At 48.7% G+C, this 20,173-nt stretch overlaps 1 protein-coding gene and 1 long non-coding RNA gene across 2 annotated transcripts in view; one reads left to right on the plus strand and one right to left on the minus strand.

Moving 5' to 3' along the window:
* Window positions 1-20,173, minus strand: part of LOC118215961 (voltage-dependent calcium channel gamma-2 subunit) — a 57,908-nt gene that overhangs the window by 7,238 nt on the left and 30,497 nt on the right. Inside the window, exon 2 of the mRNA XM_035396949.1 lies at window positions 8,237-8,320. Coding sequence (XP_035252840.1) covers window positions 8,237-8,320 — 84 coding nt within the window. The remainder of the gene's footprint in view (window positions 1-8,236; window positions 8,321-20,173) is intronic.
* Window positions 1-20,173, plus strand: part of LOC118215962 — a 46,898-nt gene that overhangs the window by 2,335 nt on the left and 24,390 nt on the right. Inside the window, exon 2 of the long non-coding RNA XR_004762943.1 lies at window positions 15,715-15,830. This is a non-coding gene — a long non-coding RNA (uncharacterized LOC118215962). The remainder of the gene's footprint in view (window positions 1-15,714; window positions 15,831-20,173) is intronic.

Raw genomic sequence — 20,173 nt, forward strand, 5'->3', positions numbered from 1 at the left:
CTGTGTGTGTGTTTGTGTGAGACTGTATTGGGTGCAGATGTACACTACAGCTGTGTAATGAAACGTTAAGGTGTCCTGAGAGCTGGCTTTATGCCCGTCTCCCCCTGCCCCTGCCCCTGCCCCTGCCCCGTAAGCCCCATGGTCACGACACCTGCAGTGGAAGCTCGTTAACCCAAAGGGCCACGCGGTCCGCCCTCATCAGCCTGCTTCACCTGCACGAACTGAACAAGAGACGCATGTGAACACTGTATAACTGATTGATTCTTGTTTGCTGAGTTTTTTTGTTTTGTTTTCAAAAACATAAAAAAATTTTTAAAACTTTTTTTTGTACCAAATAATTTTGGTCATGAGTCAACGCAGTTCCACTCCAGTGTGAACTCAGAATCTTGGGGGGTGTGTTTGACCCTCGCTTTGTCCCGCCGCTCACCCCAGGACAAACGGTGCCACTTTCAAACTTGGTTTCACAACCCTATCTAAAGGCAGGGACCCCATTTGTAGGGGTTGAGTTCCTGCACACCACCACAAAAGCACACGGCAATGCACTGCAAACCTGACATAAAATTTGTGTGTATGTGCGGTAGAACAATTTACCTACTTGTATAACAGGTTGAAGTTTCAGTTTAGCAATTTCTTCATGTTGTCCTGTTTTATAATTCCATAATGCAGGATTATGGCACTTTGGGATGATTAGCATTGCCACTGAAGCCAAACTGATGCATTATTTATTAGTGTTGTTATTTCCAAAGGCTGGAACCCATGGCTGTGCTCTCTCAACCTCCTTAGTATCAAATACATCAGCCAAAGCAAGGACAGGAGCAGTCAATTGGAAGCTTCATACTTTATAGCGCTGCAGCAAGGAAGCATGGATTAATAAGTGAATTATTGGTATATGGGCCCAAACTGCTACGCACATGTTGTCAAAGGGGTAACATTATATTAAATGTGCAAATAAGAGACCGTCTGTAATCTAGACTGCAATGTATCCGTTCCCTGTAGTGAATGTATGATGTCATCTTGATGCATGAGGTCATAGTTTGCAACTGTACACTTACTGGGTAACAGTTCACCCTGTTGGAGACAGGCTCCCTGATACGGTACAACATGCTGAGAGCTAAAATAAACCTCATGCTGTGGATAACTCCCTGCTGTCCCAAACGTCCAGGTTAAAAAACTGAAATACAGGGCTTTTCTCCAACTAGATTCGCTGTAGTGTGTTCGGGGTCGAGGCGCTGGCCGAAAATGTGACCGGGGATGAGCTCAAACCCCCCAAACGGCCAATGACAGAACGACCCCGGTGTCCCTTTCTGACTTCTACAGGACGCTCTTACCAGAGATCAGCTCTCCTGCTCTGGGGACTGCGTGTGTGTGTGTTCACCTGCCAGCCTGGTTGGCCTTAGAACTGAGAGAATTGGAGGGGGGTGAGATGATAGGAAGAAAGTATTGATCTGCAGAACACCCCCCCACCCCCATGCACCCAGAGCTGCACACATTCACACGCTCTAACACAAGCCTGCGGTTCCAAACATCGCATTCATGTAGCAACACACAAAAATCATGTGCATTGAACAGCTGGCATACTGGTGTATGAGCACATTTGCAGAGATGTCAGACACTAGGTAACTAGTGCAAGTTCCCCTTTCTTACGCACGCACACACACATGCACACAAAGCAAACATGCGCACACATGCGCACACACACATGCACGCACACACGCGCACGCAAAGCATGCACACACACATGCACACAAAGCATGCACACACACTCACGCATGCACGCACACACACATGCACGCACACACACGCGCACACAAAGCATGCACACACACACACACACACACACACACACAGCAGCGGATCTGAAAGGGAATTAGTATTCAGCCTTAATCAGCCGCCCACAGCCCTGAATATGCTGAGCGGCAGGATGGGCTCATGTTAATGAGGTGTTCCTCTTCTCAGAGGCAGATTGATTAAACACTACAAACACTTATTATCCTGCCCACCCCCGACCCTCTCCTAACGCTGATGTACACACACCCCCCCACCCCCGACCCTCTCCTAACGCTGATGTACACACACCCCCCCACCCCCGACCCTCTCCTAACGCTGATGTACACACACCCCCCCACCCCCGACCCTCTCCTAACGCTGATGTACACACACCCCCCCACCCCCGACCCTCTTCTAATGCTGATGTACACACACCCCCACACCCCCGACCCTCTCCTAACGCTGATGTACACACACCCCCCCACCCCCGACCCTCTCCTAACGCTGATGTACACACACCCCCCCACCCCCGACCCTCTTCTAATGCTGATGTACACACACCCCCACACCCCCGACCCTCTTCTAACGCTGATGTACACACACCCCCCCACCCCCGACCCTCTCCTAACGCTGATGTATATGCACCCCCCCACCCCCGACCCTCTTCTAATGCTGATGTACACACACCCCCCCACCCCCGACCCTCTCCTAATGCTGATGTACACACACCCCCCCACCCCCGACCCTCTCCTAACGCTGATGTACACACACCCCCCCACCCCCGACCCTCTCCTAACGCTGATGTATATGCACACCCCCCCCCACACCCCCGACCCTCTCCTAACGCTGATGTACACACACCCCCCCACCCCCGACCCTCTCCTAACGCTGATGTATATGCACACCCCCCCCCACACCCCCGACCCTCTCCTAACGCTGATGTACACACACCCCCCCACCCCCGACCCTCTTCTAATGCTGATGTACACACACCCCCCCACCCCCGACCCTCTTCTAACGCTGATGTACACACCCCCCCCCACACCCCCGACCCTCTCCTAACGCTGATGTACACACACCCCCCCACCCCCGACCCTCTTCTAATGCTGATGTACACACACCCCCCCACCCCCGACCCTCTTCTAATGCTGATGTACACACACCCCCCCACCCCCGACCCTCTTCTAATGCTGATGTACACACACCCCCCCACCCCCGACCCTCTTCTAACGCTGATGTACACACACCCCCCCACCCCCGACCCTCTTCTAATGCTGATATATATGCACCCCCCCCCACCCACCCACCCTCGACCCTTTCCTAATGCTGATGTACACACACCCCCCCACCCCGACCCTCTCTTAATGCTGATGTACACACACCCCCCCACCCAATGCTGATGTATATGTACACACACACACCCCCCCCCAAACCTCTCCTATTGCTGATGTACACACACCCCCCCACCCTCGACCCTCTCCTAATGCTGATGTACACACACCCCCCCCACCCTTGAACCTCCTAATGCTGATGTACACACACCCCCCCCACCCTTGACCCTCTCCTAATGCTGATGTACACACATACACACACCATCCCACCCTCGATACAGCCCCCCCCCCCCCCCCCCCCCCAGTGGTGTGCATGCATGCATACACACACGCACACCACTAATAAAGAAATGCACTGTACGCTGAACCTGGCCACGATACAGGACTTCACACAGTGGTGCTGCGGACGGTACCACAGCTCTCTGACCCCACAGCGAGGCTAGGGAAACCACAGTGTGATCTACACCACGCTGTCAGGACATGTAATGATGCGGAAGAATCAATGGAGCTCTGTGCACTGTAATCATCAGACACTTACTGTTAGACACAGCCCAACCATGAGCAAATGACTGAATGTCTCTGCTAGTGGCGTCTGAATAACTCTGATTTCGCTCCAGTTTACCGTCCATGTGTCATAAGAGCCAGCCTCTGTCCAGTGGGGAAACCTGCATGGGCCAACTGACCCCACACAGATACACACACACACACACTCACACACACACAGACACACACGCACGCACAGACATATATACACAAACACACACAGACACATACTTACACATGCACGCACAGATAGAAAAACTCTTGTATCGAAACACTGCACTGTGAATGTTCCACAAGGTGGATAGTATCTGGTGTGCTGGCATTCTGTATTCTCACACAGACACAAAAACACACGCACATATGCACACAGAGACACAAATTATTACAACATAGAAGTACCTACCGCTCTTTAGCGGTGTAAATTTCAACTCACAAATATTTGTCAATGTGTAGATAGCAATTGTGACACATTTACAGTAATATATGATTTGTATATCAAACTAGGTATGTTTTCTGGGGGCTTTTTTGACTGTACCTGCAATGCACATGCCATGTAGCGCTGTGGGATTGAGCTGTATGTATCATATTTGTGACTTCATTTAATATTTGTTCATTTAAATACAAAAAGCACATTGACTTCAGATAATTCAACTTCAGGGACTTTCTCCATTAAGGAAACCTCATCGAGTGTACGCATCATCATAAGGGGACAGGGTCTTTCAGGGACAGTGCAGTCTAGCCTATGGTGCTGCCTGACAGCCACGACCGAACTGCACACGCGCCCACACTTTGTTGGCAGGCATTTTCCAGACTGCACATGAAACTCGAATCAGTGTCCATGAATTCTTCAGCAACGTTTGGTTGAAAAGCACGGCCCTGTTGCATTGCTGCGTGAATAATGTCTTGTCGCCCAGCGGCCCACATTACGTGGGATAACACCTGCATGCTAAATTAATAAAGGCATGTTGCTTGGGTTTCAGGAGGGTTTGTCTTCCTGGAACGCAATATTTTGTTAATGGAAGACTTTCGAATGGGAACCTCTGCTCTGTTTAGAGTGGTTCTCCTGTTGAAGCGCTCGCTCCACTGAACGTAGTCATGGAAACAAACACTTGGCAACAACCCGCTTGCATTTATTACACTTTATACTGGGGCTAAATTAGTGAAACGCACACACTTGCGCCCGGTGTGTCTGACACGAGGACACACTCCTGCTTAAGGTTGTCAGAACTTGATTTTAAGCGGCTGTGGTCTGCCAGACGGACCAGGCCCCAGAGTGTCTGTCAGAATCCCTGTTTGTGGCTGTGCGTTTGGATGATTTGACCTTCAGTCACCCGGCACAGGTGTCTGAAAAGAGGCCTCTGTCTGTCAAACTTGTCAGAGCTCTCCTCCGCGAACCCCGTCACCTGCCCAGGTCACACAGATGTTCTCACGATGTCACTGTTGCGCAGCAACCATTCTCACCCTGCTGTGACATCACAGGAGCGTTTGCCAGAATGTCAGTTGAGAGCCAGGTGCTTTGATTCAGGTTGAGCTTCCACAGTCTCTCACCCGTCCTGACTTCTCCGGTCACCCCTCACCCCACCCCCTTTACCTGCTAGCATGCGGTGAACAAGGGCTGTTGTTCAGCTGTTCCTCGAACCCTTAGCCAACCTTTCTGCTCCTGCGAGGCTGCTCCCTGGATCTTTTAGCTAGCTGCTGTCCGTTAGCAGAAAAGCCCGCTGTTTGAACGGCGGCCTAGCGTAGCACCGCTTCGCACGACGCCGCCGCCGCCGTCGCGCTGTCGCTCCGAACGTCGCCTCCCCCGCCGCGCGCGGTCCTGCTGGGCTCTTGCATAACAGCCCTGCTCTGTCTTGCGCACGAGCCGCTGTTTCACAGCCGCCTCGGTCTCTCTCCAGCCTCGCTTCGCTGTCTAAACCCCGACAGCATCGAGAGAGCGCAAAATAATTACCCGCACGGAACAACAAACAATTACAACAAGACTTCATCTGACACAGCGGCAACAGTAGTGCGGAAACATTTCTTTTTTCCCTGAACTGAAACTGCACATTATCTACAAAAAAAAAGAACTTTGCATCTAACAGCTTTTCAAATCCAGGTTTTATTTTATTTTTTTGCTTTTTTTTCTCGACTTTTTCCTACTTAGACTGCGGTTATATTTCTTTCCGCGTGTGTCTACTACATTTGAGTTTGAGTTCACTGTCGCGCAAGGGGTGATGGAAATCTAAGTTAGCCAATATTCATAAAGTTTCCAACTATCCGGATACGCAGAGAGAGAGAGACAGAGCGATAGAGGGAGAGCGAGGGAGAGGGAGAGAGACGGGAAAAGAGAGAGAGAGAGAGGGGTCTGGCCTATATAAGACGGGCTGAATATTTCTGGAAGTGAGTGCCCTAATTGGCATCCCATTGAGGGAACGGCGACTCGCCCCTCGCGTCCTCTCGCCCTGACGGTTGGGCGTTAGCGGTTAGCGCTTTGGCGTGACGGCGCGGCGGGGCTTCTCACCGGGACTCCCTGCCGTAAGTTTGGCGCCGTTACGGGAGCTGTGATCGCGCACGGTCTCCATGTGTGCGCCGCGTGACCGAGCCCCGCCCTCTGAATGTGTGTCAGAGACGCGCGTGCGTTTGTCGAGCACGGTCGGCCAGTTTGACTTTACCTGCAGTGTCTTCTACGGCCTCATCTCATATAGAATGGGGGGTGGAGAGATTGGCAGGCTTTACAAGCATTTCTTTAACAGAAGCTCTTATCCAGAGTGACTTATGCAGCTTTTGCATTTTTACTACACTGCCAACCAGTCTTGAAGTGCACATTTGTACATCTGTTCTGTGATGCTGTTGGTAGCGTAGCTGTGTTTCTCTTTTAGATCTTCTCTTCATTTAGCAGATGCCATACTCCTGAGAAACTAGCACAGCTTGCATGTATTTCATATTCACATATTGGGAATTTAGCAGACACTCTCATCCAGAGCAACTCACAGGGCTTACATTCATTTAACGTCCAATCCGTTTTATACAGCTGGATATTTTACACTGAAGCGAATCAGGTTAAGTGCCTTGCTCAAGGGTACCGCAGCAAATGCATTCCCACCTGGGAATCGAACCTACAACCTCAAGAGTTGCAAGCCCAGCTCCCTAAACGTTACGCCACGCTGCTGCCAATCCGTTTTTACGGCCGGATCCTAATAAGAGGGCATGAAAATACCACTGACTGATCTGAAGTGAGCAGAATTTATGCAGTGCTTCATTGGGCTTAAATGCAAGCGGCCATTTCGTGCCAACAAGCGAAAGGGCTCCGCTCTGCTCTTACCCCGGTTCATTTCTGTCCGCTCGACACTAACTGGCCCCCACGCTTGTTGTCCCATGTCTTGCTTGTGGGGGAGGTCGGGAGTAAAAAAAAATCAATGCGCCGCGTTTGATGCGAAAACAGTGGAACGCGATGCCATGTGTTGCGCACTGCAATACAAACGGGAGAGAGGCTGGCAGGGTTAGCTCAGTTAGAAGCTCGGTTAGAGCGAGATGCTAACGTGCAGCCGCCATAATCCAGAGGACAACCGCGAATCTGGCGCACTGTTTAAGGCGGAGACCGAGAGAGAGAGAGGGAGAGGGGAACAGACCCGTTTCGGCAGACGCCAGAGACTGCTGCTGCTGAAGCACGCGTACGCGCTTCTGTGTGCCGGTGTGTGGCGGTATCAGTGATCAAGTCACATCTGTCATGGTGTCGGAGGCATAAACGTGTATCCCGTGTTTTAAAGCATATCTGTTAGCAGCGCTACATATTACCTGTGCTTTACGGTTATCCCCACAGCCCCGGTGTATGAGAGCAGTCTTCCGGTCTCGCTCAGACTGTGGCGTGTCTGATGTATTGGCTCTTTTCACTGCCACATTTAACAGCGGGGATGACCTAATGGTGGGCAGGCCAGGCTGTAGTGCTTGGCTAACGCAGGTCAGTTTAACTGTAATGACCACGGCCCTTTTTTATTGGTTTTTCTCCCTCAAGTCTGGAAAGCCCGAATGCAGCAGCCGGGCTACATATCACAGCTGTAATGACCCCCCCCGTAAATGCAACGCGCGCACGCTGGTTGCTAGGCGCCGGCTGCGGGCTACGGGCTGCCGCATCTTTTCCGCCCTGCGGTCCTGCAGTTGAGCCGCGCATTCCCTGCGACGGACTCCCCCTGCGTGAGGCGGGCGAGTTCCACGGCCCCGACGGACCAGAGCCGCCAGTCTGCCGCCGCAACGCGGGAGAATCCCACTGACTGAATCCCTCCCTCGCTGTGTTGGGGCTAAGCCTGACCTAGCCGGAGCCGCAGCCGGCATGGTCAGGGTTCGATTCGGGACGGGCGGGGGGACCGCACCGCTGCTCCGGAGACCGTTTAGCTTGATGTGGCACCCCGGAGGCCCGATTAAAGGCTTTTTCGCGTGGCTTACCCAGGACTCACGGTAAGCTTCTGAAGATGGATCTGGCTGCAGGAGAACAGCATTACGCGAGCTGGGTCTCCTAACGTACAGTGCAGTGCGGCGCGGGACGTCCCGCAGACCACCTACGCAGTGGGTTGGGGAGATGGTTGGGCGGGGGGGGGGGAGGGGTTGGTTGGCGCACTCACGTAAAAAGTACTCGGAGGTGTCCGCTTCATAATCTGTATCTTCAGGGAAGTGGTCTATCTGTTTACACAACCCCTTGAAGTTGCCTGCAACAAAAGAGGGAGACCTGCCATTAGGAACATGAACTTGAAACGATAAAGAAACACACTGATCATAGCTTTATTCCTTTCTGCGTAGGTCTGTGCAAGGAAACTTACAGTTAGTCAAAAGCAATATCAGAAATACCAGGGTTTGGGGTAAGGCTGCAGTTCCTCCTGGAGTTGCCTCCTGGGGTATGATTCCACCAGTCTGATTTGGTGGGTACCTGTTTTCACCTCATAGACCGACACTGCAGCCTAACCCTTCGGCCTGTCGGTGCCAAGGCTTAAAAATGCTCTTCAGAATAAGAGAAGTTGTGTGGTACAGTAGTGAAAAATTTGAAAGGTTTGAAAATTTCCTTCAGAATAAAAGCAGAACATGTTAGGGACTAAGTGGGATCAGTCCCGGGGTCCTTACTGTGAATGGTGTAGGGAGCACAGTAGATGAAATAAATAGTGGATTTGGTAAGTGATTTACTCAAATTCTGGAAGAAGTTTAGAAGTTAAAATGCTGTTTTAAACATTTTTCTAACTGTGGGAATGCCTGCATATGTGGTCAGAGGTGTTTGAGAAACTGGCGATAATCCTCTGTGGACAGTTTCCAACGTGCTGACTGTGCGTGTCCACAAATCCTCCTTAACACGGGAGTGCAATCACACAGCTCACATCGATTATATCAGGAATGTCTGTGACAATTAAAACATGCCACAGAGAAGGAGGGAGAGAGAGAGGTGGGGAGAGGCATAGAGGACAGAGAGGAGAAAGAGTGAGATATGCAGAGGAGATGGAGATTGAAAAGCAGGAAATTATAAATTATTTAAAAATGAATGCAAATGAGGGAAACAGGTTTAATATGGAGAAAGGGCCAGGGAATCCGAGATTGCGAGGTCCTCCTGCAGACAGATGGAGTGAGAGGAAGGAGAACAGGCTTGTGTTCCCTGAATGTCCTGTATGAAATAAGGCTTTCAGGCTTTCACACAGGTGAATGTGCAGTTTCAGTGCTACCATGGCTCTTTCGCGCAGGTGAATGTACTGTATAAAAACTACCTTTCAAGAACCAGTTTAGTTGCCCTTCTTTGCACTTTTCCCAGTGAAGTAAGTCTGATACTAAGTTTGATATACCCAAACCGTGAGAAGTAGACCGATACTCAGAATCTGGGTTAATTTAAGGCAATGGACACTGAATACATACAGAATATACATACAAAATCCCTCGTAATACTCCCCTGGTCCCCAAATGAACATACCAAATCTATGCACGAGAACCTGTTGCAGGTGAACATTTAAAAAAATGAATCCTAACTGAGCTGTAGAACACGAGAAGCCTGTGCTAATATTGTAGGCAGAGGACCCTCCTAAACTGAGTTTATGCAAATCAATATCCTCTTCACTCATAAAATCATTGAATTGCGTCATATAGCACAGGTTTCAGAAGTGAGTATTTGCAATGTATTTTGACTTGTGCACAAAATATTTATACAAATATTTTGTGCTATAATGAAGTTCCCTTTTTTTGTGAAATCACCTTTTGCTTGGGTGGTGATGCCACTGAATTTTGTTTAATTAGGGTTCAGAACCCCAGCAGCCTGTTTATCAGGCTGCCTAGATATTAGTAGTCCCATAATTATTGTGGGTGCTTTTCTACTGTTTTATATGCACAGTCAGCCAGTGTGACAGAGCAGTTGCCATCATTTTGTGACTTGAATTTGCTATTTATTGCAGTCATGTTTCACTATTTGAAGTTTAAAGTTAGAATTTAGTACTCCTTCAAATTCAGTTCTTACAATTTCAGTTTTCTGTAACTCATCGGGGTACATAAAAAGCTAAACAATATGTAGTCAAACTGCACACAGACCAAATTTTCTGGAGGTGTTGATGACATTATAAACTTATGTTGGTGAAGATTTCTATTCATTTTGAAATAAAGGGGGATTTGTTTTGGTCAGATCAACTTTGAAGGTTATAATCACTCATAACTTGGTTACCTTTAATTTTGGGGTGAACATAATATTTATGTGAAAGATAAGAGCTGGAAGGCCTTTAAAATGATATAAGGACCATTTCTCTTCATCATGACCTATAGTAATGGCAAGTCAAAGTCATGGAATCACGCTAATTAGCCCAAACTTTGTCAGCCCACATCTCCCTTAATAAGGATTCGAGACGAACGCAGTCTTAGTTCCAGGGGTTTATTATAAGACCAAATAAGCATGCCACATCTCATTAAAATCTCTGACGATGCGGCCCAAAAGTGTGTTGAAATGACCCACACTTGACCATTGATTTATGTCATTTTTAGTCGCCAGTGTGAGCTTTCTTAGATCTAGATCTCACCAGGAGTTTCCGGTATATGATAAGCCTCCACTTAGGAAATACGGGTCGCTTTAAGTACCGATCTCCACGGCTCTTTCCAATCTTTACCTTTGTGGGTGAACAATAAACAGATTTGTCAGCGAAATGTAAATATTATGTTTTTGTTCTATGCCTATAGTGAAACATTTAGTTTTGGGGTCACTGGCATTCAGAAATGCTAAAGTCTGTGTGAGAGCAGATCGAACTGGAGCACGTGCGTAAGTCTGCAACTTAAAATGAAAGCGAGAGCTTTTTGCAGATTGATTGAATCTGGGCTATGTGCACCTTGGGGAACGTGTGCGTCGGGTGGGGGAGTGTCTGCTAAATTTTCTACTGAACGGAGTCCCATGACTTTTATGCTGCTGTGGCTACACTTACGTTGAAGTCCAGGGTGAGGTGCTTGATTAAATTTTAATTTGGCAGAAGTTGGGGGAATTTGCATGCAGATATGTAGCGCAACAATTTCAGCAAAGCAACAATTTTGAAATTATCTTAAATTGGCTTTAAGTGGAACAACCAGCATGAGATCAGCGAGCGGACGCAATCCGCTTTGAGAGGGAAACGTCTCAGATGAAATGACAACTCAGCTCCCTTTTTATATACATATGATGTATGTCTGTATGTCTGTATACCATTCTGTTTCAATCACCTGTCCAACTAATCTATACATTGTTGTCATTTATCGCCCCCCAGGTCCACTGGGAAACTTCATCGATGAGCTGGATATCCTACTCAGCTCTTTCCCTGAGGACGGCACCCCACTGATCCTGCTTGGAGATTTCAACCTCCACCTGGAAACATCCCAGTCTTCAGCTGTCCTACATCTCCTCCACTCCTTTGACCTCTCCCTACAATCATCTCCCCCTACCCACAAGGCGGGCAACCTCCTCGACCTGGTTTTTCTGAGGAATAGCCCTTGCACCGATATCACTGTAACCCCTCTGCACACCTCTGACCACCACTTCGTTTCCTTCTCCCTCCCCCTTGCTCCCTCTCACCCACCTTCTCCCCCCACACCCACTGTATCTGTCCGCCGCAATCTCTGCTCCCTCTCAACCTCCTCTCTTGCTTCATCTGTCACTGCTGCCCTCCCTCCTCTCGAATCCTTCACTACCCTCCCCACTGATTCTGCATCCACCTCCCTACTTTCCTCCCTTACATCTGCTCTTGACTCCCTCTGCCCCACTGTCTCTAGGCCAACACGTCCATCTCCTCCCCGCCCGTGGATGTCCAATGCCATACGCACCTCCAGGGTTGGACTCCGTGCAGCAGAGAGGAAGTGGAGGACATCCAGAGATGCTTCAGACCTCTCTGCCTACCAATCCCTCCTTGCAGCGTTCTCCTCCACGGTGACTGCTGCCAAGGTAAACTACTATCAAACCAAAATCCATAACTACCGTTCTAACCCTCGGCAACTGTTTTCTGTCTTTTCCTCTCTCCTCAGCCAGCCATCTGCACGCCCTCAGTCCTCGCTCACTGCTGACGACTTTGCAACCTTCTTTGACGAGAAGATTGCAGTCATCCGCAACTCCTTCTGCACTCCACCTCACCCTATGCTCCCCTCCCCTTGTCTCTCCACTCCTCTGCTTACGGTCACTGGCTCCCAACTCCCCACCCCTCAACCTGTACTCTCCCCCTCCCTCACCATTTCCCCTTGTTTCTCCGACTTCTCTCCCCTCACCGATTCTGAGGTTTCACAACTCCTACTTTCCCATCGCCCCACAACCTGTGCCCTTGACCCCATTCCCTCACCACTCCTCCAGGCAATCTCACCCGAGATTCTCCCATTCATCACCTCCCTGGTTAACTCCTCCCTGACATCCGGCTGCTTCCCGTCAACCTTCAAGAAGGCCCTCATCTCCCCCCTCCTGAAAAAGACCACACTAGACCCCTCCATCATTGGGAACTACAGACCGGTATCTCTCCTTCCATTTCTGTCAAAAACCATTGAACGTGCTGCATCAAATCAACTCTCTGTGTTTCTTTCACAGAATGAGCTCCTCGATCCCCATCAGTCTGGATTCAGACCAGGCCACTCGACAGAGACCGCACTCCTCTCTGTCAACGAAGCTCTCCACGCAGCCCGAGCAGCCTCCCTCTCCTCCGTCTTATTACTTCTGGACCTATCGGCAGCCTTCGACACAGTCGACCACCCCACCCTCCTGTCCTCCCTATCTGCAATGGGGATCTGTGGCACAGTCCTCAATTGGATTGAGTCTTACCTCTCAGATCGCTCCTTCCAGGTAGCCTGGGCTGGTAAAGTATCTGCGCCACACCCCCTCATCACCGGAGTCCCACAGGGCTCGGTCCTTGGTCCTCTCCTCTTCTCTCTCTACACCCAGTCCCTTGGCCCTGTCATCACAGCTCATGGTATGTCTTACCATTGCTATGCTGATGACACACAACTGTTTCTCTCCTTCCCACCCTTTGACACACAGGTCTCAGCCCGCATCACTGCCTGCCTGAGTGATATTCAGAGCTGGATGGTCCGCCACCATCTCAAGCTCAATCCAGGTAAGACAGAGCTCATTTATATTCCGGCTCTTAACTCCCCTCTCTCTGATCTCTCTATCTCCCTAGGTAATACCATCCTCACACCATCACCCTCAACTAGAAACCTTGGCGTGGTGATGGACAACAGACTGTCCCTCACCGAGCACATTTCAGCAGTGACACGTTCATGCAGGTTCTTCCTGTATAACATCCGGAGGATCCGCCCCTTCCTCACAACTTACTCAACCCAACTCCTCGTCCAGGCAGTGGTCCTGTCCCGCCTGGACTACTGTAACTCCCTGCTTGCTGGCCTCCCAGCATCATCTATCAGACCCCTGCAACTCATCCAGAACGCAGCAGCGCGTCTGGTCTTCAACCTCCCCAGACATTCCCACGTTACCCCCCTGCTCACCACCCTCCACTGGCTCCCCGTGATGGCTCGCATCAAATTTAAAACATTAGTGCTTGCCTTCAAAGCAGCCAGGGGGTCAGCCCCTCCCTATCTACGTCAACTCATCAGACCCTACACCCCAGCTAGACCTCTCCGTTCTGCTGCCACATGTCGCCTGGTCCCTGCCCCGGCTCGCACCAGCACCCGGTCACGCCTCCTGTCTGTTCTAGCCCCACGGTGGTGGAATGACCTTCCTGTGCAAGTCAGAACAGCAGAGACCCTGGCCGTCTTCAAACGTAGACTGAAGACTCACCTCTTCAAGCTACATCTCACCTCATCACCCCCCACTACCCTCTAACATTTTTTTTTCTAAAAAAAAAAAAAAAAAAAAAAAAAAAAATTAGGGTGTACAATTCACACTTATACCTAAGCAAAGTTATACCTATTGTAGCTCTCTTGCAGGAATGTTGTAAAGCACTTGTCTCTGAGTTTTGTAATGCACTTGTTGTAAGTCGCTCTGGATAAGAGCGTCTGCTAAGAACCTATAATGTAATGTAATGTAATGTATGTTATCAACAATAAACAGAAAAGGACTGTTATTGTATCCAGACATGTATAGTTTTACATGCAGAATTTCCTTCTGTGTGCTTTCTGACATGGGCTTAAATGCTCAGAAGCAACTTTCTTTCAAGGTGTTCTCTTGTGCATCCTGCCAGACCCCCCCCCCCCCGGCACCCACCCACAAACTAGCTGCATTGTCCAGAGCTGTGAACGGCTGGCAGGTGAAAACCAACAGAATTTCGAAGGGACCCATCTAAAGTCGGCCCTTTGGGGTAGGGGGTGGGGGGGGGAGTAGTGTGGGGGGACCACTTCAGTAAACATGCAGAGACTGATGTGGCACTTAACCGCTCCAGAGCTCTTCCCTTGTAACAAGGCGTGTAAACTCAGCTGGGCCGTTAATTTTTAAAATGATGATGCCGTTTCATCTGCGTGGCTTTCCTGCAGCGTGGTGCGGAGGAAGGGCGGCTGCCGGTTAGTGTATTTTCCCTCTGCTTCCCGGCGCGTACGTCCATGTTAACGGTTTCCCCATTTCCTGGGCCTTGTGCTACCATTTCAAGCCTGCCCCTCAGCCAATCAGTTCCTGCGTAGTGAGTCTGCATTTCGGCCAATCACAGACGGCCTCTGTAGAGCGAGTTGGCCAACCGCAACCGTAAATGGGATGGGGAGAAGTCACCCTTATGGCGTGAGAAAAATGAGTCCGGTTAGCCTGAAACAGCAGAAGAAGAGCCTCAGAGGGGTCAGGGACTGGGGTTCCAGTGATGGTGGGGTCTCAGTTTGGGGTGGGGGGTCTGTGGTGGGCATGGATGTGATTTGCCCTGGTGGGCGGAATTCTTTGAAAGTTTGCGGCCAGGACGGTGAGTGCGTCACAGCTCCCACGTTCCCACGGCGGTCCGTTGCCATGAGGACAGGAGAGCCTGGGTTTGAAGGATGTGTAGGTGTTTCCCCCAGAAAGGGCAGATCTGGGGCAGAGCGGAAGATTAACTCACAGCTGTGTGTGTTTGTGTGCTTGGGCATGTGTGTGCGTGCCTGCGAGTGCGCGTGTGCGTGTGCGTTTGCCTGTGCATGTATGACAGTCCGATGCTGCAGTAGAGAGTTGACAGGAATTAATTTCTAACTGTAAGCTGACATTTTCTAATCTTCTAATTTTTAATTTTAGGTTTGTGCCAAAGTTTTCAATAGGAACATGACAAAACACACACACACACACACACACACACACTTTTCCTGAACTTAACTTGAATTACTTCGAGATCAGGGGCTTTTGATGGCGGAAACGAGGGGCGTTGTTTTGTTAGACCTCAGAACTTCACTTCCCTGCTTTGTATGTCAACGAAAAGTTGGTAAAATATTGGCCTAATTCTGCCTGCGTGATTATACAGTGTGATTGACCGAATTAACAATTTATTTTTAAGCAGATGGGGATTGGAAGTTTAATTTGGTACTTTTTTCCTTATGGAATTTCATTTTCTCTGCACCTTCCTATTCAATTTTTTTCACCACCAAGTTGGAATATTTTTATAGGGTGTATTTTTAGACCAAAATGTAACTTGTATTTGAAAACTGAAAAATTGTATGTTTTTGTTTTCATCATTATTGCACCCTGCAGCTCTGTAGGTGTAGGAGTGAGCACTGCTGGTGCAGCCTTTGTGAAGACCCCTGTTCTGTGGAGATGGCAGCAACAGCTCAAGAACTGAGCAGTAAATTTCCTTCCCTGTTTATGAGGTGAGACCAAAATATTTATCTGTGTTTACTCATTGTATACCTTGCTTGTGGTGTGCAATATAGTTTGCCTATAACTTCAGAGAGGGCAGCACAGTGGTGCAGTGGGTAGCACTGTTGCCTCACAGCAAGAAGGGCCTTGGGCAGAGCATTTCTGTGTGGAGTTTGTATGTTCTCCTCACATGGGTTTCCTCCTTGACTTCTTCTCACTGTTGGTATGAGTATGTGTGTAAATGTTGTGTGGGCCCTGTGATGGACTGGAGACCTATCCAGGGTGTATTCCTGCCTCTCGCCCAATGCATGCTGGGATAGGCTCCAGCACCAACCGCGATCCTGACCAGGAATAAGAGGGTTAGATAATGGATGGATGGATGTAAGTTTAGGGAATTAGTAAAAGTAATATTCATGCCTGTTAGAAAAAAAACCAAAAAGGTTTTTTAAAAATCAATCTGTCCTTGAATCTTCTTTGGATTCTTAAACTTAGGTTTCTACTGATGCATATGCATTCTGAAGAAGTACTGTAAGTGTGTCTGCCCTAATTTCCCTCCCTGCTTTGCTTCTGTGAGAAATTCTGCCTGACCTCTGCTCCTGTGTTGCGATGCTGTCCCTGCCAAATGGCAGGATTACTGTAGAAAAACAACTCAAACCCAGTTTTCCCAAGGTTTCCAATCTATTCCCAGCCTGTCCTGGAGGTGACCCCCTTCCCTGTCCCTCCAGTAGGGGAGACATTAAGGGGAAACCCTTACGATATCCACTACTTAAAAAATACTCCCACGTAAGACATTTGCATTTTCACATTTAGCAGAAGCTCTTATCCTGAGTGACTTACAGCTAACATTCTTTTACAGACAGTCCATCTATACAGCTGGGTATTTTACTGAAAAAATATACTCATTATGCTACACTGCTGCCCTATTTAGGGTGCTGTACTGTGTGACCCAATACTGTGAAACTAGCAGAAACGGGCTCAAAATGGTGACAGACTTGAGAATCAGTTCAACTCACATAGTGTTTTACATGATGACCCTTGACCCTTAAATGAAATAAGAGTGAAAGCAAAGTGGGGACCCTCCCAGACCCATCCCACTGAGTGCACATCAGTGCTTCATAGACATGTCTCTTTATGGGAGCCACTCGTAGGAACGCAAGCATCTGTGATAATGAGACATGGCTTTTATTTGGGGGGGGGGGGGTCGGTCATGGAGCCTGGGTAACTGAGGGGGCGGTAACCCTGCTCATCTCCCTAAATTTCCTAGAAAAGTAAATGCTGTAGATATTGTACGTCTGTACATTTCATTTCACAGGTGTCAGATACATAAACTCTGACTGCGACTGCCTCTGACCACCTCTGCCATTGACTATAACTCTTTGGCTTTGATCACAACTGTTGGATACATTGACTCTGACTGTCACCCTGTCTGATCACAACTTCTGGATATATTGACTCTAACTGTGACTGACTCTGACCACAAGTGCAGAATACATAGATACTGACTGTGACTAGCTTTGACCACAAGTGCAGAATACATAGGTACTGACTGTGACTAGCTACAAGTGACTGGTCACAAGTGCTGGATACACAGACACTGACTGTAACTGGTCACAAGTGCTGGATACACAGACACTGACTGTAACTGGTCACAAGTGCTGGATACATAGCCTAGATGACTGTTACTGATTCTTATCAGATGGCAGTGGCAGATCAACACTCAGTCTATTTTTTTTCTATGCCCTTTGGAAAACACAGTTTGCTCAGTCCTTTCTGACGGTTTAGTTGTAAAAATACAATATTACAAATACTTTTTGATTGATTGGTCGGTTGGCCTAGATCGATCTCATTGATCTATGTGCAGAGCAAAGTGAATACTATGTAGACTGTGTGCTACAATAAAAAGCGAATAAATCCACAGTATTTGCCTAACTATATGGTATAAATATTCAATTTCTGCAAACACATCACAAAACCTTTAATTTAAGGTAAAATCAAATGAATTGTTATTTGCATTAAGAAAATTTTACTGTTCAATAAAGAAGCAAATATTTATTGTCCAATGAGAAATGCGAAGCTTTAAAGCGTGTCCTATTTTCTGTTTGTTCTACATGTGACTCCAGTAGGCACTTGATCCTTCAATCAAACCCGGATTTCTTTTCAACACGTCATATGTTTAATGTTCAAATGTGTGAAACATTAGTGAACGTATCATGTTTTGCTGTATGTGAACCCGAGCCTCTCTCAAGAGAGAAAGAATAGAAGATGGTGTCTGCTTAGAGATGATCCGTGACTGGCATCCACAGGTAATTACAGACATAGCACCGTGGTGATTAGGCTGAATCCGGGGGCCCTAGTTAGGAAGTTTTTAGGCCGTCCTGAATTCCTCTTCCACCTTCAGGTTTGGGAGCACAATGAGAGCTTCTGGCCCGCCCCCTTTCTCGGGAGCGGGGGTGTTCTAAAAACAGCAGACAAGGGACCTCTGCGTCCTTCTCTCAGATATCTGTGTTGAGTCGCAGAATTAGGCGGATGGGGGGGGGGGGAGATGGCACCCCGCCTTCGGTTCATTTCGACCAATCTCAGCCCTCCCTGGCTGCTGATGTCAGCATCGTCAGTGCCGGTTGCACACAGCGAAGCTGCAAGCTGCGGGTTTCGCTCAGATTCTCTGGTCGTCCGTACACCCAGAGCTCCACGCAAGCTCACCCTTTTCTGCCCCATACTTCAATGCATAAAAAAGCCAATATCTATCCTGCACACTTTAAATCAGGGCTGCCCAGCCCTGTTCCTGGAGATCTACCATCCTGTACATGTTCACTTCAACCCTAATTTGGCACACCTGATTCTACTGACTAGCAGCTCAGTGACATCTCTTGCTGTTGAATGAGGTGTGGTTTGATAGGGTACGAATGAAAATCTACAGAACAGTAGATCTCCAGGACCAGGGTTGGGCAGCCCTTCTTTAAATAACATTTGTCTTCTTAGCTAGAAATCTTTTTTATTTTTTGCATTATGAGCAATGGTAATGCTATTGCTTTGATCTTAGTGCGCACTTAGATGCTTAGACATCTTAAGTGTGCACCATCACCTTTAGTTGTTTTCAACTGAATTTTTAGTCTGTGAAGCTAAATAATGTGCAGGGAAGGCTGATGCCAGAATTCATTTTTGTTCAGTACATGGTACATCAGCAGTATTTCACCTGAAGAGATGTTCCCTAACCTCTATTCCACACTGCCAACTGCCAGCCAATGTAGGCCAGAGAGATTTTACTGAATCTACCTGTTCCTCTGATCTTTCTAAAGAGTGGTCACCTGACTCCAGTGGTACCTCTCAGCTGAACACTTCCAAACATACCTGACTTTCACACACTGGACATTTCCTTACATCTCCAAAAAACATGCCTGAGCACCCCGAACGCAACCGAACACTTTATCGTGTCTTAACACATCTCCGCATACACAAATGAATCTGAACACATCGCAGCAACACCCAAACACACCTGAAAACATCACAGTGTGCCCAGTCGCATCTGAACACCGGTACACTGAGCGCCAGAACACCTGTAAATACCCCAGACATACCTTGACCCACTCTCGCTGACACAGCGCACCCACTGAAAGGAATTAACGCAGCCAATGCGCTGAACAACCTGAGCCCGTACTGAGCACAAGCAACTCATATTAAACGAACTCTGGCAATGTACTGAATATACACTGAGCGTGCTGAGCAGGTTGATCCTGTGCGCCAGTGCGCTTTCGATGTGAGGGGACAGCGGGACATGGCGGCTGCTCATTAGGAAGGGAGGGAGGTGACCAGAGCCAGCTTTCACTCATTAAGGACCCGCGTCCCCGCTAAGATCCATGCAGCGCCGAAGCGCTAATTTGATTTGTGTCTGTAGCTACGGTGCGCTTCCATCCCTACTGCACGACAGCTTTCCCCATCATAGGGGGCCTCTGCCTGTTACACACACACACACACACACACACACACACATTCGCACTTACACACACATACACACACGCACACATACACACACGCACACACGCACACATGCGCACATACACACGCACACACGCACACACACACACACACAAATACAGACACACGCACATACACACACACACACGAACATACACACCTACACACATACACACACCACATGCGTACATACACTCCTTTACACACCACACATACACACCTACATGCACACGCGTGCGCACATTCACCCACCACACATACACACAGCACACATGCATTGAGCATGCACCCTTATTCAGGGTGACTTACACCTACGCACCTGCATATGCGCACATGTTAATGTCATGCTATGAGGATGATGAGGGCGGTCAGAAACAGCTGG

This window comes from Anguilla anguilla, chromosome 17 (genome assembly GCF_013347855.1).
Source record: "Anguilla anguilla isolate fAngAng1 chromosome 17, fAngAng1.pri, whole genome shotgun sequence".
Classification (NCBI taxonomy): domain Eukaryota; kingdom Metazoa; phylum Chordata; class Actinopteri; order Anguilliformes; family Anguillidae; genus Anguilla; species Anguilla anguilla.